The sequence below is a fragment of the Anastrepha obliqua genome, chromosome 2 (genome assembly GCF_027943255.1).
Source record: "Anastrepha obliqua isolate idAnaObli1 chromosome 2, idAnaObli1_1.0, whole genome shotgun sequence".
Classification (NCBI taxonomy): Eukaryota; Metazoa; Arthropoda; class Insecta; order Diptera; family Tephritidae; genus Anastrepha; species Anastrepha obliqua.
Window position 1 is genome coordinate 10,015,482 of NC_072893.1, and position 17,453 is coordinate 10,032,934.

The following is a 17,453-nucleotide window of genomic DNA, read 5'->3' on the forward strand; positions in this document are numbered from 1 at the left end:
AGGCGTACCTTCCATCGGGCCAGACAGTCAATAAAGAATATTATTTATCCGTTTTGAGGCGTTTGAGAGATATTGTACGTCGCAAACGTCCGGAAATGTACGTCGCAAAACGGCCGGAAACAATTCTTGGATTTTGCATGATGATAACGCGCCATCGCACCGGGCCCAAATTGTGCTGAATTATTTGACCAAACACCAAGTAAGTGCCATCGTGCAAGCACCGTATTCACCTGATATGGCACCGTGCGACTTCTTTTTGTTTCCCAAGTTGAAGTTACCACTTCATGAAGGGAGATTTCAGTCGATTGGGGGGATCAAGGAGAATGCGACGAAGGAGCTGAAGGCTGGGTTAAACGTTGGCACATGTGTGCTGCTTCAGACGGGTCATATTTTGAAGGAGATAAAATAATTTTGCCTGAAGTTTAACTCTGTTTTTTTTTATTTAAACATTCGCGGTACTTTCTGATCATTGCATTTAGTAAGTATTCAAAAAAGTTTACACGTAAAAGCATCTATGCCTTATTTGAAAGCGTAAAGACTCACACTACTACTTTAGCTGGCTTCGCAGAAGCGAATTTTTCCAATTCCTTGTTCACGATTACTGACTCTGGATGGTGATTGTATACGATGCATAACATCGATGCTTAATGAAACATTAAAAGAAATGTCTACATTCTAAACAAATTGGCTAATTAAAATCAATTGATGGCTGATAACAAACCCTGCTGAAGCCAGTTTTAATATCCGAGTTTGTCGTAGGCGACCTCCAGGTCTCAAAACCATGTAAGGGAACCGATTTTCCTACGCTGGTATTGAAGATTTTAAGTGTTAAAAAACTGCATATTAAATATTAACATGCAAGGCAAGTTTGTAATTAAAAAGAAAAACAAGAAAATCCCGTTCGATAAGAAACACAATTTTATCGTTTGAAATGCACTTTAATATTCAGTATAGTCGCCCTGAGCATCAATACGCTTGCTCCAACGAGATTCCAATTTATGATTTCTATCCCTGAAGTGAGAATCGAGATGGGCTGTAAAATACGTTGTGACCTCATCATTTGCTGAAAAACAGTTTCCACGCATGACTTTTTTTAGATCTGGAAACAGATGGAAGTTGCTAGGGCCCAAATCGGTGGATGCTCCAACAATTCGAACTTTAATCCATGTGTTTTTCCCATTGTCAAAATGATCTTGTGACAAAGTGCTTTGCTGCGGTGATAAAAAGTTATTTTTTTCTTTTACAAATTGGGCCTTTTTTCACGAATTTTTTCCTGCAGCTGGTCTAAAAGGTCATGCTGGCTCATACCATAACAATGTCAGCCTTGAAATCCAACGTAGAATCTCTCTTGCCAACAAGTGCTACGTTGGACTAAGTATATTATGCCCGTCCAAACTTATGATGCGTAAAATTTTTGGACCTTTGCACGTTGGCAACGGCGAATATCGCAGGCGATGGAACGATGAGCTGTATGAGCCTTATGACGACATAGACATAGCGCAGCGAATAAAGATCCAGCGGCTACGCTGGCTGGGTCATGTCGTCCGAATAGATACAAACGCTCCGGCTCTGAAAGTATTCGATGCGGAACCAGCTGGTGCTGGCAGAGGAAGAGGAAGACCTCCTCTGCATTGGAAAGATCAGGTGGAGAAGGACTTGGTTTCACTTGGTGTGTCCAACTGGCGCCGGTTAGCACGAGAAAGAAACGACTGGCGCGCTTTGTTAAACTCGGCCAAAATCGCGTAAGCGGTTATCGCACCAATTAAGAAGAAGAAGGTCTAAAAGGTTACAAGAATTTACAGGATTTATCGTTTTACCAGCTTGCAAGTAATCCACAAACAAAACTACTTTCGCATCACAAAAAAACGGATGCAAACACCTTGACCGATTTTTGGACACGAACTCTTTTCGGAGCCGAAAAACTAGGTTAACACCATTCTTTAGCGTCTTGTTTTGATTTAGAATCATGGTGATAGACCCAAGTCCCCTCCATAGTGATGATCTACTTAATTCTTTCGAAAAAGCTCTAAATGTTGCCGAAAAAGTCGCGAAAGTCCCATTCGAATGTGCTTGTGTTCCATTGTCAGCGAATTTGGCACACAGCTTTCTGAAACCCAATACTTTAGTCAAAATACTGCTGCCCAATGAGATGCCTTGGACTTCTACTAAATCTCTTTGCGTCACGCGACGATTTTCCAATAGGATATCCTGTATTTTTCTACGATTTCTGGTGTTGTTGCTTGACGTGGATCGCCTTCAAGGCTTGCACGACCAGATTTAAGTTCAGCAACCCATCTTTCTACTATACTAATTGATGGCGAAAAGTCCTTATACACTTTCAACATTCGTTCATAAATTTCTTTTGCTTTTAAACCTTTCAAAAATAAAAATTCAATCACGCACTACAGATTGAAATGAAACTGGACAGGTTCACAGAGATTCAATTGTTAACACTTTCTCATTTATATGTTAAGCATATTAAGCAAAGCGCATTCATTGAAGGTGGTGGCACTAGACCAACAACAATGTACGTTTGATTGTCAAAGCAACGTATTGGGAAACTAGAAAACAACTAATGAATTCGCCTTGTTTCATTCTGCATTGACAGCCACATGGGTACGGCGAAAAAAAAAACAAATTGCTGATTTACCAACACCACCTTTAATAGATTCGCCTTGATGCTAAGCTCGGATAGTAGCGACACTGACATTAGGTCAATAATATTATAAATAATAATATATATAATAATCGATATAAATTACTCGGACACGAGACACCGAAACATCTTCTTCTTAATTGACGCAGAAATCATTGCAGCGTTTTTGAGTGAGTTCAAGGAAACACCAGGGTGTTTTTTGCACCCGTTAACTGGCGTCAATTAAAATCACAAGTGAAACCTGTTGGTTTCTTATTCTAAAAACTGTATACTGTTACTTATTCCCTGCTTTAAGTTTTATCATTCGCATCGCTGAGTTATCCAGACAGATTCAGAAGTCAGAACTAACAGCGCGGTTTTTGAGGCTGATGATGTCAATATTGTCGGTTGACGCCAGCAAACAAAAAAACTCCCGAGCGTATTTTTGCCATTAAAAAAACTATAAAGAGACCCACCCGACATTCGTGAGGGTAGGGAAATTAATTTGTTTGTACCTCGCACTTATATAATTTTTAAATATTGACACACAATGCATTTATATATACTAACATTGTAGGTATTTATTGCTTATTATACATGAACAAAGGAAACTCAGTCAGTCAAGGTGCTTTTCACGCCCAACTTCAATGTTTTATAAACAATTCTGCACTTTATTTGTTTGTGTAGATGGGCATAACTCTTCAAATTTCTGAATGAAATTTAAGTAGTTTACATTGAATAGGTATGCGCGATTGTGTGTGTATATATGTATATACGCAGCATTGTTGTTTCACGATTGAAATTATTTTAATTGCATATCCGGAGTAACTTGCGAACCGTAGAAGTCGTCTGATGTTAAGTCAACTTGCCGCTACAAAAATTGCATTTGGTTATTTTTCTAGCAACTGAAAGAGGATAGATTAAAAATAAATATAAAGTGAAGTAAACTCCGCATGAAAGTGCAATTAATGGTAATTTCTTTTCTGGTCATAATGGCGCATTTATTCTGCCCTTCACCAGAGCTGTGAAAATTTCGTTTTCAATGCTGAAACTGAGTGGCATTGAGTGGCATTTTCTACCCTCTACAAAAAGTGGGTGCCGATTTTTGTTTATCTGTTTACGAAAGTTCGTCCATGTTGTTGTACAAAAACTTTAATTGTTACAAAAAAATGTTATAAAAAATATATATTCTATTAACTAAATTATGAATAATTATTTAATTTGTGAAAGTGTTGGATCTTTCTTGTTCTATTCTCCTTTTTCTTATTCTCATTTTTTCTTGTTCTATTTTCATATGAAATCCGAAATTCTCATATGAAATTTTCACAGGGCGTATCATTTAGATTTATTGGAAAGAGTAGTCAAATATTGGGCTGATCGAGTGAACCATAAAACTCGTAGCCGTGGTCTTCCAAGCCGGATATTGTATTCAAAAATTAATCAAGAAATATTCAAAAAGCAATGAAATTATCTACCAGGTTATAATAAAAAAAATTCTTTCCAACAATATTTCTGTCTTAACTTATTGACACTAAATCAAACCTTACAAAGACTGTCAACGCAGATTTAATTATGCCATTAGGGCAGCAAAAACAGCGTCTTGGAGAGATTTCTGTCCAAAGATAGAAAGCACTTCTGAAACCAGCAGACTCAGGAAAGTCGTATCAATGAGTCCCATCAACTCTAGTTACCTCCTGATAGAGGACGGCAATTCGACAACGAATAGTGATGAAACACTAGAATTATTAATGCAGACACACTTTCCAGGTTGTCTATGCTATGAAGACAGTAGAACTCATCCTGTAGTTCTCAATGAAGGTCCCCCAATAGATTTTATAACGGGGGACAATATCAGATTTGCCATCGGCAGTTTCAAACCTTATAAATCACCGATACCAGATGGAATTATCCCCGCTGACCTGCAACACACAATAAGTATGATTGCACCTAGACTCGTCTCAATGTTTAAGGCAGCAGTACGACTTAATTATATCCCCAAGAAATCGGCTGAAGTAAAAGTGGTCTTCATTCCCAAAGCAGGAAAACCCCACATACGAAACCGAAGGTCTACAGGCTGATTAGCCTATCATCCTTCCTTTTAAAAACGTTAGAGCGATTGCTGGATGGGCACTTCAAAGGAAAGACTAGCAAGAAGCTATCACCTTCTCAACATGCATACAGCAAAGGCAAATCAGCAGAGACAGCGCTCCACTCGCTACTCGACACGATTGAGAATTCACTTCACTATAAGGAATACACTCTTGCTGTCTCTCTAGACATCGAGGGTGCTTTCAATAGCATATACCCGGAAGCAATTGCCAAATCGCTAACCGAATGGGAGACGAGCGCTCTGTTCTCGCTCATAGAACGAATGCTAGTCGGGCGGACAATACGCGCAGATTTGGGTGAAACATCCATTGAGAAATTTCCGATCAAGGGTACACCTCATGGTGGGGTAATTTCTCCACTTCTGTGGAACCTGACCGTCAATAATCTCGTTCAGGAACTGGAAAAAATGAGAGGTAGGATAATTTTATATGCCGATGGTATTGTAATAGCAATCTCTGGCAAACACATTCTAACACTGTATGATCTTCAACAAAGAGCTCTAAACAAACTATCACTATGGTGCCAAAGTCGAGGACTAGAAGTAAATCCGGAAAAACTGATACTGTTCAGCAGAAAACATAAAACACCTGCTCTTCAACAAATACTTTTAGGGGAAACAGAAAACGCTAAATATCTAAGAGTAGTATTGGATAGGAAGCTAAATTGGGGGCTCACAGTCGCAGATAGAGTACGCAAAGCTACGACGGCGCTATACTCCTGCTGAAGGCTCATTGGTAAAAAATGGGGTGTGAAACCCATAATGATACACTGGCTGTACACAGCAGTAATTAGTCCAATTCTCTATTACGGTATTGCAATATGGTTGAATGTCTTGGAGAAGGTGAACATTAGAAGATTTGACAGGGTCCAAAGGCTTGCATCTGTTCTTATAACCGGTGCAATGTCAACCACACCCTCGAAAGCACTCTATGTGATATTAAATTTCCTTCCGGTAGACCTGCAGGCAAAGTATATTGCGCGCAGTACAGCAATAAGGCTGAGCACTTTAAGTAAGCGGTCAAACACAGACTATGGCCATAGTAAACTCCTGGATGGCACGTTGGAGCTTCCCGGACAGGTGGACTTTACAGTCCCGCCTATACTTGCCACTACAACGTTCGTGACCCTCCTAATATCAAGGGAAGTATGAGAACGGGACAGGGCGAGTCAATCCATCTATACACAGATGGCTCAAAGCTCGAGGGCAGGGTGGGCGGAGGTGTATATTCCAAGCATCTGGGGATCTCCTTCAGTTTTCGGCTTCCCGACAACAGTAGTAGCTTTCAGACTGAACTAATGGCAATAATGAAAGTCGCGACACTTCAACAGCGTGATGCGATACCTGGAGATGATATCTACATTTTCACTGATAGCCAGGCGGCGATAAAATCCCCCACAAAACAGTCGACAACCTCCAAGGTAGCTATGAAATACCGCCTATCTCTTAACGAGATGACTGTGTCATTTCACTTAATGATAGCATGGATTCGACATTGCGACATTGAGGGGAACTGCAGAGCCGATGGAAGTGTACAAATATTTTGGTGTAATTTTTACTATAATTGGAAAAGCGCAAATTGAAAATTTCGTGACGACGAATATTTAGTATTTTAATTAATTTGTGAACTCAGGATTTTATGCACGTTATTTTAGCGGAAAAGTGCACACTTTCATTATGGGGTTCACAAAAAGTCGATGTGCTTAATACTTATTACGACACCTCCTAGAAGTTTTCTATATTGAAAAAGGAAATATGCATATTTTTCGTGCACTTTTCAATGTTTTTCCTTTGACTTTTTGGGCAAATTTTATTTAAAAGGTATATGTTTCAATAAATAAGCGATATTTATGCTCAGAAATTATCAAACAACTATAAAATGTTTTCCTTATTTTTATTCGAACTTATTGATACTGCAAGTGAAAACTAACAAATAAGGGCATTTATGAGTTTACTTTAAGGGGCGTATAAAAAGTAGTAAATATAGATTTTTTAAATAAATAAATATCAAAATTTCATAATTTGCTCATTTTTGAAAAGAAATGTTTGCCTGCGCCTCGCCTTGTGAAAGCCGCTATTGACTTTTCAACTCTGAGTAGCGCCCACTGCCAAATCATCGCTCACCTGTTCCAAGTGATCGCTCTCAGCTATAGTAATACTCTTTATTGTTTTCAAAGTCATTCGCCTACACACACACTTACTGAAAAAAAGTCGCACACCACGCTTTAGTATTAGTGCAAATTACTCGTTTGCTGGCATTCAGACACACACACTTCGTAGAAGTAAATGGAGAGTAGTTTAATAACAACAATCAGCACAGTTAGCAACGACAACAAAGTTAACAATTAGCAAACAACAATAAAAGTGGCAATTTTCAAAACAACAAATAAACAATTGCACTAACAAAGAATCACCATCGTTTTCAAAATAACTCACTGCTGCTTCGCTTTGCTTTGTTTTCAGTTGAGATCATCCCTGCAGGGAAGTCCGCTAATACACTTTCAATGAATTTAAATAATAGAAATAACTTCTTTTTTCAATGATAAAAAATTTGAAATGAATTTGCGATGGAATTGTCCGCCGGTATGTGCCTTGTTCTGTAGTTAGAAAATAGTACTAAATTCGACGAGAGAAATCTAAGACGCTCTGTATTACACTTTCAATAGCTCCAACCAAAGCTGGGCGATAAGAATTATAATACATGACAATTGATTGTGTGTAGGATTGCGAGTATTTTAATCGCAAGCTCCACATTTTTCAAATTACCATTATTGTAGCTGTCAAACGGGCTAACATTAAATTTAAATTATAGTAGTCTGAATTTTTGAAAAATTCAGATTACAATTAGATTATTCGTAATTTTAAAGCTTTCGATAAGCGTTTTTGTTTTGCTTGTTTACTCCTCTCGGGAGCATAGGGCCTCGACAAAACTCTTCCATCGTACACAGTTCTGTGTTGTTGTTTTTGCACCGTCCAATGAGTTGTCGGCATCTGGTATTTCGCGCAGCATCGACCTTCTCCAAGTGTTTTTTGGTCGATCTCGACCTCTGCTCCCTTACGGGTTCCAGTCAAGTGCCATTATCGTGATGCTATCTGGTGATTTTCTCAATGTGTGACCTATCCATCGCCACTTTCTGCATTTGATTTGCCTAAGGATGGGTTCCTCGTTCGTTAATCTCCACAGTGCGTCGTTACTGATGGTGTTTGGCGGAATGCGGAGGATGCGGAGGAATTTGTTTACGAAAGATTGTAGCATTTGAGAGTTGGTGTTAGAGACCAGCCATGTTTCGCTTCCGTACAACAATACGGACTTCACGCATGAGCCGAATATTCGTAGTTTAGTGCGCCTGGAGATTTGGACACTCCCCATACTGTATGTATTCGCCCGAATGCCGTCCTTGCTTAGTTTAGCCTGCAGTTGACATCTTCATCTGCTCCACCAGCTGCCGTGATGATGCAGCCGAGCTTTCGACGAATTCCACCGGGCATCCGTCAACCAATATCTGCCTTGCGTTATTGTGATTAACTCTCATTGCCTTGGTCTTGGCGATGTTGACCTCCAGTGCGACAGTGCGTGCCAGCGCGACTAGGTTGTGCACTTTCGCTTGCATGTCAGAGAGTTTGTGAGAGAGGAGGCAGATGGCATCGGCGAACTCCATGTCCTCAAGATGTCTAGTGAAACTCCGCCTTTCTGTAGCACTGCCAGTTCGGAGTTCTTGTAGAGGGGTTTGATGAAGCGGATTATCTTCGCGAGAACTCCCTTTCTACTCAGTGCCAGCCATATTGCGTATCGTTTGATAGTGTTGAGCGCCTTCTTAAAGTCTACGAATAGCATGTAGAGCGAGGAGCGCCACTCAACTGCTTGTTCTACTACCCTCGCTTCGGCGAGGGCGAAAACCAGCTTGCACGTCTCTTAAGAGCTTTCGATATCTTTGAGCCTGTTTTGTATGATTACGGCTACCATTTTGTAGATGGTGCTAAGTAGGGTTATTCCTCGCCAGTTGCCGCAGTCATGCATGTTGCCTTTCCTGGTCAGCTTCACTATGATGCTTTTTGTCCAGGACGGAGGCAGCTTTTCATTGCTCCGGACGGCGGTGATGTGCAGATGCAGAATTTCTGCTGGTATTTGCGATAACCGATTAGCTACTTAAAAATGTGTAAATTCCAAACGTAAGACAAACAAGCTTAAGACAAATTCCAGACTTAAGACTTAAACTTCCTTAATTACAAATTTTTGACTAATGGTAAAGGCAGTAATTCGAGAAATACTCACAAGTAAAATGGGCAAAAGCTTACTAAAACTATTTAAAAAGTAAATATTGCATTTCTTGGAAAACTTCAACAAGTTTTTTCTATAATCGTTGAAATTATTATATTAAAAAAAAATTTTATGAATTTTGCAAATACAGTCAGTCTAATAGAAGCATGACCGCCATTATTTAGTAACTAATTGACCAATTCGATTCTTACAAACTGCATTGCATGGCTGTTATAATAAATTTTAAACGCAATATATTCAATAAAACCTAAAAATAGTCAACACTATTAGCTATAATGGCTTCACATGTTCAAGTCATACTTTGAGGAAACTTCTCCGCAACTTGTGCAGGTAATCGACGCCAAATCAGCCGTATTCCACTTGATGACTGTTTGACCGGTCATATTTGTTTTCCTTAGAGCTTTTGCTTAACTATTACCCAAACATTTTCGTTAAGGTTGACATTACTCGTTTATGAAGGGCTATTTATTTATGAACTGCTGCGGATTCACATGAAATTTTTGCACTCTTAGGTTGTGTTGGTCTAAATAAAAAAATACTAAATCGAAGAACTAAACTAACAAAAAACCTGATGAAACTGAAAAACTTTTGTTTTTCTATAAAATAGTGAGTTTGTTTAAAATTTTTTTTGTGCGGTTACAAAACTACGCCCAGTTGTTGGAACTTCTGCAAAAACTAGAAATGGCTAAAAAGGAAGAGCGCCTTGTTGCCATCCGTGCAAAAAATTATCGAGAAACCTTCTTCCTTCTAGCCTTCTTCCAAGTATCTTACATTTCGCCGATGATATTTAAGTTAGTTCCCAGCCACTCCATAATTTCTCTAGGAAAATTATCACATAAATTGAGCCAGAATTTTAACCTTCCCACGTCGCGTCGGCCGAATATTCACGCTGCGAAGGTTATGCCATGTATTTGGTGGGACCACGTTGGTGCTATTTATTATGAACTGTTAAAACAAAGCGAAACCATCACTGGTGATCAGTATCGACTTCAATTGATGCACTGCGCGAGAAGCGGCCGCAATACGCGGAGAGGCATGGAAAAGAGATTCTACAGCATGGCAACTCTCGGCCTCACGTTGCCAAACCCGTTAAATGGGAAATCCTACCCCACCCGCAATATTTTCCAGATATTGCGACGTCCGATTATAACCTGCTCCGATCGATGGCACATGGTCTAGCTGACCAGCAGTTCCATTCATATGAAGACATCAAAAATGATTTGAACCGTGAATAGCCTCAAAAGATGATCAGTTTTACCGCGACGGTATACGAGATCTATCAAAAAGATGGGAAAAGTAGTAGCCAGCGATGGGCAATATTTTCAATAATTCAATTGTAAGCATTTTTCCAGAATAAAATTGTATTTTCATCAAAAAAACAGCGATAACTTAGTTGCACACGTAGATTGAATCATCTTTTACTAACCTAGGAATATATTCCAATGTAACTTCAAGATTCTGTAGGGATGAAGATGAAACGGCAAACATCCGCTGGGACAATCACCTGGGCAAGCATAGGAGTATTTGCTCAGTGGAGGAAATAAAATTCATTAAAATAGCGCAAATTTATTGAGGAAGTTGGACTAAGAGAAATACTCTGAATCCATGAAGAGGGCAGAATAGATATTTTAGGTCGCAGTGCTTAATTCCCCTCATAATAATAATAATAAGAAGAAGAAGAAGAAGAAGAAAGAAAAATAGTAATAATAAAAATAATAATAATACCTCTCTTGGGATTGTTGCTTTTTATGCGTGGAACAGCAGATGCTTAGTGTTGTCAAAATATCTGTATAAGTAGATTCCGTTTTGACGTATGACGGCATGGGTGTTTATTTATGTATGTCGGTGTTTCTGTGAGTTTCGAAAATTGTTCAGTGATAACAGCCATGCTTTTGTTTGTCTTTCTTTCTTTCTCTATGATACGCTTAACTCTCTCTTCTCTGCAATACCCATTGAAGTGTATCTCTCTATTTTGTTATCTTCTTTCCTAATTTAGCTTCACTTTTAACTTTGTTCATCGAGTTTGTTGTTGTTAGAGTTTTCGTTTTCGTTTTTGTCGTTTTGGTCGTTTTGCTTTGTTGGCATTTACTTTAGCTGGCAGTCAGCTGCTCACACTTATGCATTCACATTACGGCCGTGTCCTATGTCTCCGCTACAATTGATTGATTGGCTAACCGACTGGTGGTTTGGCTTTTTGGTTGACTGCTTCGCTGCTTCGCTGTCTAGTTGGCTATTACTGGATTGACAGTCAGTTTGCAGTTACGATTTACTGCTATTTCCCAAAACTTAAATTTATCACCTTACTGACAAATTTTGATTAGCTCATCTCTGTGTTCGTATCCAAAATATAATAAAATGATAAAAGAAAGTCGAATAAAAAGTCAGCACTTCATAGTGCCCGTTTAGTGGTTTCATTAGACATGTGGCAATACTGCATTCAAGTGTTTGATTTTGTTTTGTTATTTGAAAAAAAAAATTTTATTTTCCTGTTTTGTTTTGTTTTTGTGGACTTGAATTGAAAAAAGTGACTACGTTGCATTTGCAAAAGTTTGTTGGTGTTGCTATTTATTTTTGTGTATTTTGTTTTGTTTTTGCTAATAAAGTGAATGGTGAAAGTATTTAGTCATAACTATACTCGCAAGTATTCGCAAAAATAAAAATAATAGCGAAAATGCCATCATTGTGTTTTAGTGTCCAGTTCGAGTTAAATTATAGTGCTTTGACCCAAAGTAAACAATAAATCAGAACCAGTTTTATGATCCATAATCGTTTTAATAACTGACAACAAACAACAAAGCGATTTATAAATAATAAAGTTTGTGAATGTAAGTAATTAAAGCAAGTCAAAAGTAGATTCCCTTACTGCGATCTTCCTTTCACATGCAAGTGTCTCACCTGAAAGTGAGAAAAGAAAGAGTACAGTTACGCGGTGCCCCCGATTAAGATCACCTATTTAGAAATTTAAAAGGAAAAGTCTGTTTATTTTGAAAATTTTGATGTTTTTCTTCACACCTATAGGTTAGGTTATATGGTTACCTCCAAGGATGAGAGCCCTAATTTAGATGAGAAACTATATTCATCCATTGTAATACTATTGCAAGGGAAAAGAGGGGGAATGGGAAGCAGGAGGGAGATATAGATATAGTAGAAAAATACCCAATTAGATTCGTGCTGCGTATGAGATTCAGCAGGCGGTTCATAACCAAACTTGCCATTTCCGCAGTCATATCAAAGTTGAGCAGTCTGAGCCAAGATGCCTAGAACTTAGTCTGCCGAGAAAAGTTGTCCTGCTTGGGCGAAACGAAGATCTAGGCATCTATGTTTTGATAATTCCAGACAGCTGCCGCAAAAGCGACTTGACAATGCTCGGATAGAACATCCACAACAATCAAGTGTTGAAACTTTGTTAGCGATAGACGTTTTCTTGGGCGCTTAGTGTTTCGTCCGACGCGTGGTGAGAGGTATTTGGTGACCTTATAAGCTGGTGTTGTGGAGTATTTGTACAGCACTCGCTGAATTAAGGCAAAACCCACCCAATCTGCTTCTTGTAGGGGTTGTGTATTGATGTTGTTTCAGAAATGGAAGGACCTACAGTTTTAAGCAGACTCCCGAGTGACAGATATTTTTTATGAGGAGCTTTTTCATGGCAGAAATGCACTCGGAGGTTTGCCATTGGCTGCCGCTATTAGAGAAACTTTTTCTTCATTAGTTCTTTCACCGAGATTCGAACCTACGTTCTCTCTGAATTCGGAAGGGTAGTCATGCACCAACCCGCCAGAATGGAATGGGCATGCAAAATAAAGAGTTCCATCGGAAAAAATCATTTTATTTTTATGTAGTAAAAAAGTTATTCAAACACAAAATTGGATGATTAATTTTGCGCCACCTTGTATTATCTTATGTTATGTTATTTAGTTATGTGTTTCTATGTTATGCTACGTATGATATGATGTAATGTATTATAGTATATTATTAACTGTTATGTTATCATATGTTTATTATGTTATGTTAAGTTTGCCATGTTGTGATAAGTTTTTAGTTTTTACATTAGACAAAATCATTTAATTTTTATTTGGTAAAAAAGATATTCAAAAACAAAATTGGATGCTTAATTTTGCGCCACTTTGTAATATATTATTGTTATGTTATGTTATGAAATGGACAAGCAAAATTCTGATATCTATCAGACAAAATGATTTCATTTTTATTTAGTAAAAAAGTTATTTTGAAAAACAAAATTAGATGATTAATTTTGCGCCACTTTTTATAATGCTATGCTATGTTGTTATGATCACGTTTGTTATGCTACGCATGGTATGATATAATCTGTTGTGTTATAGTATATTATTAATTGTTACGTTATCTCATGTTTATTATGTTATGTTATGGAATGGGCAAGCAAAATAAAGATTTTCATCACACGAAATCATTTTATTTTTATTTAGTAAAAAGTTATTCAACCATTCATACCATTCGGAATTCACAGAGAGATCGTTTGTTCGAATCTCGGTGAAAGCAAAATTAATAAAAACATTTTTCTAATAGCGGTCGCCCCTCGGCAGGCAATGGCAAACCTCTGAGTGTATTTCTGCCATGAAAAAGCTCCTCATAAAAATATCTGCCGTTCGGAGTCGGCTTGAAACTGTAGGTCCCTCCATTTGTGCAATAACATCAACACGCACCCCACAAATAGGAGGGGGCGCTCGGCCAAGCACCTAACAGAAGTGTACGCGCCTATTATTTATTTTTTTTTTTTAAGTTATTCAAAAACAAAATTGGATGATTAATTTTGCGCCAACTTGTATTGTCTTATGTTAGGTTATGTTATGCAATGCAATGTTATGTTGTAGAATGGAGCGGACACGCAAAGTAAAGATTTCCATTAGGCAAAATAATTTTATTTCAGTAAAAACGTTATTAAAAAAATTAATATTTATTGTTATGCTATGTTCTGTTGAGTCTGAGTGCATACTCCTCTGTTGGGCTACGTATAGTGTGATGTAAACTATTGTGTTTGTATTTATCCTTGTTATGTTATCTTATGTTTGTTATGTTATGCTATGTTCTGTTATGTTATTTATTATAGTACGTATGGTACGATATAAACTGTGTATTTTTATTTTTCATTGTTTTGTTATCTTATGTTATGCTAAATTTGGTATGCTATAATATGTTGTGCTATATTATTAATTGTTACGGTATCTTATGTTAATTATGTTATGTTAAGTTTACCATGTTATAGTATGTAGTGTTGTGAGTTTTTACTATGTTGTATTTCTTTATGCTATGTTAACATATTTATGTTACATTTATTTATGCTGTGTTTATGTTATGTTAAGTTTTCCATGTTTTGTTTGAGTTATTACCTTATGTTTTAGTAAGACCTTTCGCTATTCAAATTAAGTCCAAAATTCTCATGTTGCCAGCTTTCCACTTACTTCCTATTGATTATATTTGTTGCTATTAAGCCTTTACAACCCCTTCAAAATCTACAGCGCTACTAAGAAGTCAGTTAATTATTCCCCCTATACTCCAAAACGAATGTTCCTGACCTACAAAATACTATACTCGTGCAAACTCTATTAAGTAAATTTGCATATCGATTTGCGCTAAACAGCACCAGCCATTGAGACTGGCTAATTTGGCCCAATTCCTATCGCGCCATAAGCCTCCCAACATTTTTTTTCTATTCCTTTGAATGCCTTATTTTGTTGGTGCTTTGTTTTTATTTGCTTTCTTTCTTCTTATTTTGTTCTACAATAATAATCACTTATTTACGAATGCTCTTATTCTCCTTCTATTACTTCCTCATTTAATGCCAAATTCGTTAACTTTTTTTTTTGGTTTGTTGATTTTATCTATTATGGCCAAGGCTGGAATGCTTATTAAAAATAATTTATGTATTTCTATGTTTGTTCAACACACAAAAAATAAGGTCGCTCGGCTCAATTGAGGCAGGCAAGTGCCGTCAAGCGGCGCTAGATACCTGGATTGCCAAGCGAACATTGGAAATGAAGATTGTCAAACTATTTTAACGATTTGGGTCAAATGTTACTGATAAGGGGCTGAGTTATAGAAAAAATTGGTTTATTTATATGTTTCGGTTGGGGTAATTTAGAACAGTGTTTCTTTTGCTTTTTTTTTTTTTGGCGTGTTTTCAGAAATGGCGCAATTATTAGTTGAGTGCATCGAAACTCTTCTCATTCAGGCCTGCATGGCGCTAAATGAAAGAGTAATCAAATTGCTGGGGTTTCTTTTTATTTAAATGTTTAAACGTGAAGTGTAGAACTGCTAAGGGACAACAAATGCAATGTTTGCTGATTTAAGTTTTTGAGAGTAGGAATTTTAATTTTATTTCAATTAAAAGAAAATATTTGCAGAAAGTCCAGATGTTCTGTAATATCTTCGTTAAACCTGCATTGCCCTATAATTATTTTCAGTCAACTCAAATTTAATTACTGACGTACATTTATCTTCTTAATTTCAGAACTGCTTAATGTCCCAATCGACATTCATTCCATGCCAGTGAATTATAATTTGTCAACGCGAACTTAAAAGGAAAAGTCAGCAAAACGGCGTTAGACGCGCATGCACACTTCAATTTGGTGTTGTTGTTGTTGTTACACAACTTGAACAAATCAACTTGTGTCAAAGGTCCACAACGGCAACGGCAAAGCCTAAGCCAACGACAACTACAACTACAACAACAGCAGCGACTCTCAATTCTAGCATCATCAACACGGACGCCATTGTCGTCATCAGCGCCAGTAATCTACAAAAACGCTAATCATAATTACAGCCCTGGAAAGCTGAAAGAAGCCATTCACGAAATTTAAGTGGTAGCAGCTACTTTCGCTGAAGTTGATCGCAACAAAGGTTGGCGTTTGGTTGAAAGTAAACACCGCCATACCAAACTTCACCTACTGGTTTCTCATCATTACCATTTTCCAATAACGGTGTCCAACGGAGTGCAACATAGTGGCGGCGGCAATGACCCTTACCACTGCTACACAACAGGAGAGTAGCAAAAAAATGGATACTAAATGCGCCGCTGAAGAGAACTTGCCATCATCGGAAATGGATCTTTTGGCCAAATTAGAGGCGGCTAACAAGCTCATCGAGAGCGATGCGAAAAGCCTGAATTCACTGCATTCCACGCATAGCCGCAAGAATTCGGACACCAGTCAAATAAGTCTGAATTCAAGTAAGTGTAAGTAAAATTGGCAAAAATAAATATTCATAGGTGTAGGTAAATAAATGCTGTAATTTTTCGCTTTAGCTGGCAACTCGAATGCTGAGGAAGATATTTGGACGCAATGGGCGACTATACTGAGCGATTGGGAGGGTGCACTGAAGCGTAAAAATCCATGTGTACGCGATTTGGTGCGTCGTGGCATACCGCATCACTTCCGGTAAGCACAACACACATACACATATTTATATGTGCCATAGACCTTTCTATTAGCTAATTGTAATGGATGCTACTAATTGCAAATTCCTCTAACAACTTATGCCTAATCGTAGATACAGGCAGCGTCAAAAAAGTGTACACCACATATTGATAAGTTTTGACCACTTATTTACTTATTTTGTAATTTTAGTTAATTTTTTAGAAAAACATAGTTCCTACTGAAAAAAAAAACATATAAAGTAAAGTTTCGAACTTTGTATACAATTTGTAGGGTTAGGTTAGGTTAGTCTAGTTGGCAATAAGCCACGCATAGACCTTTTGGTCCCTAGCGATACCAGATGGAGAGCGACCTCTATGAATACTGAAAGTAGACATCATGTAGGATGTCAGCGCTTTTGGCGAATCTAAGCAGAGCTGGGAGATCCACTTTTGAGACGTTCTCCAAACCCTCAAACAATGGGGCTTCCAGGCATTTTAAGCGCGTTTTTAATAATGCACGACAAACGCACAGAAGGTGTTCTAAAGACTCCTTAACATCCTCTCTGCATTTCCTGCATTTGTTCATGCCAGCAATACCTATCTTGTACGCATGTGCAGCCAGTAGATTATGACCCCTTAGCATACCTATGATAGTTCTGCAGTCCTTTCGCGAGCGCGAAAGTACGAGTTGAGTCTGTTTTTTGTCGATAGTTCTACACATGACTTTTGCTGTTTTGGATGTGGTCAGATTAGTCCATCTAGCTTGCACTCGGTTTTTTATTCGGTATATACTGTATTTAGCGGTTTTTGTATGTCGTTCTCTTGTTCAAATGGTAGTCTAACAGCACTTTTTGCTATTTCATCTACTATTTGCGGCTAGCCTTTCTATGGCCTCCCTGCTCCGTTGAACATTTTTGGACTCAATACAATATGAGCTGCTTGCTTTTATTGCTGATTGACTGTCCACGTCTGTATTAATTATTGAGTTCTTTCTTATTCTTGTGTAGGCTAGCTCCGCGACTTTCCCCATAGCAAAACTTCT

The 17,453-nt window shown here is 38.0% G+C and overlaps 1 protein-coding gene across 1 annotated transcript in view; it reads left to right on the forward strand.

The window, feature by feature from the left end:
• Nucleotides 1-17,453, forward strand: part of LOC129237044 (ecotropic viral integration site 5 ortholog) — a 112,716-nt gene that overhangs the window by 65,220 nt on the left and 30,043 nt on the right. Inside the window, exons 3-4 of the mRNA XM_054871431.1 lie at nt 15,509-16,225; nt 16,301-16,433. Coding sequence (XP_054727406.1) covers nt 16,012-16,225; nt 16,301-16,433 — 347 coding nt within the window. The 5' untranslated portion in view covers nt 15,509-16,011. The remainder of the gene's footprint in view (nt 1-15,508; nt 16,226-16,300; nt 16,434-17,453) is intronic.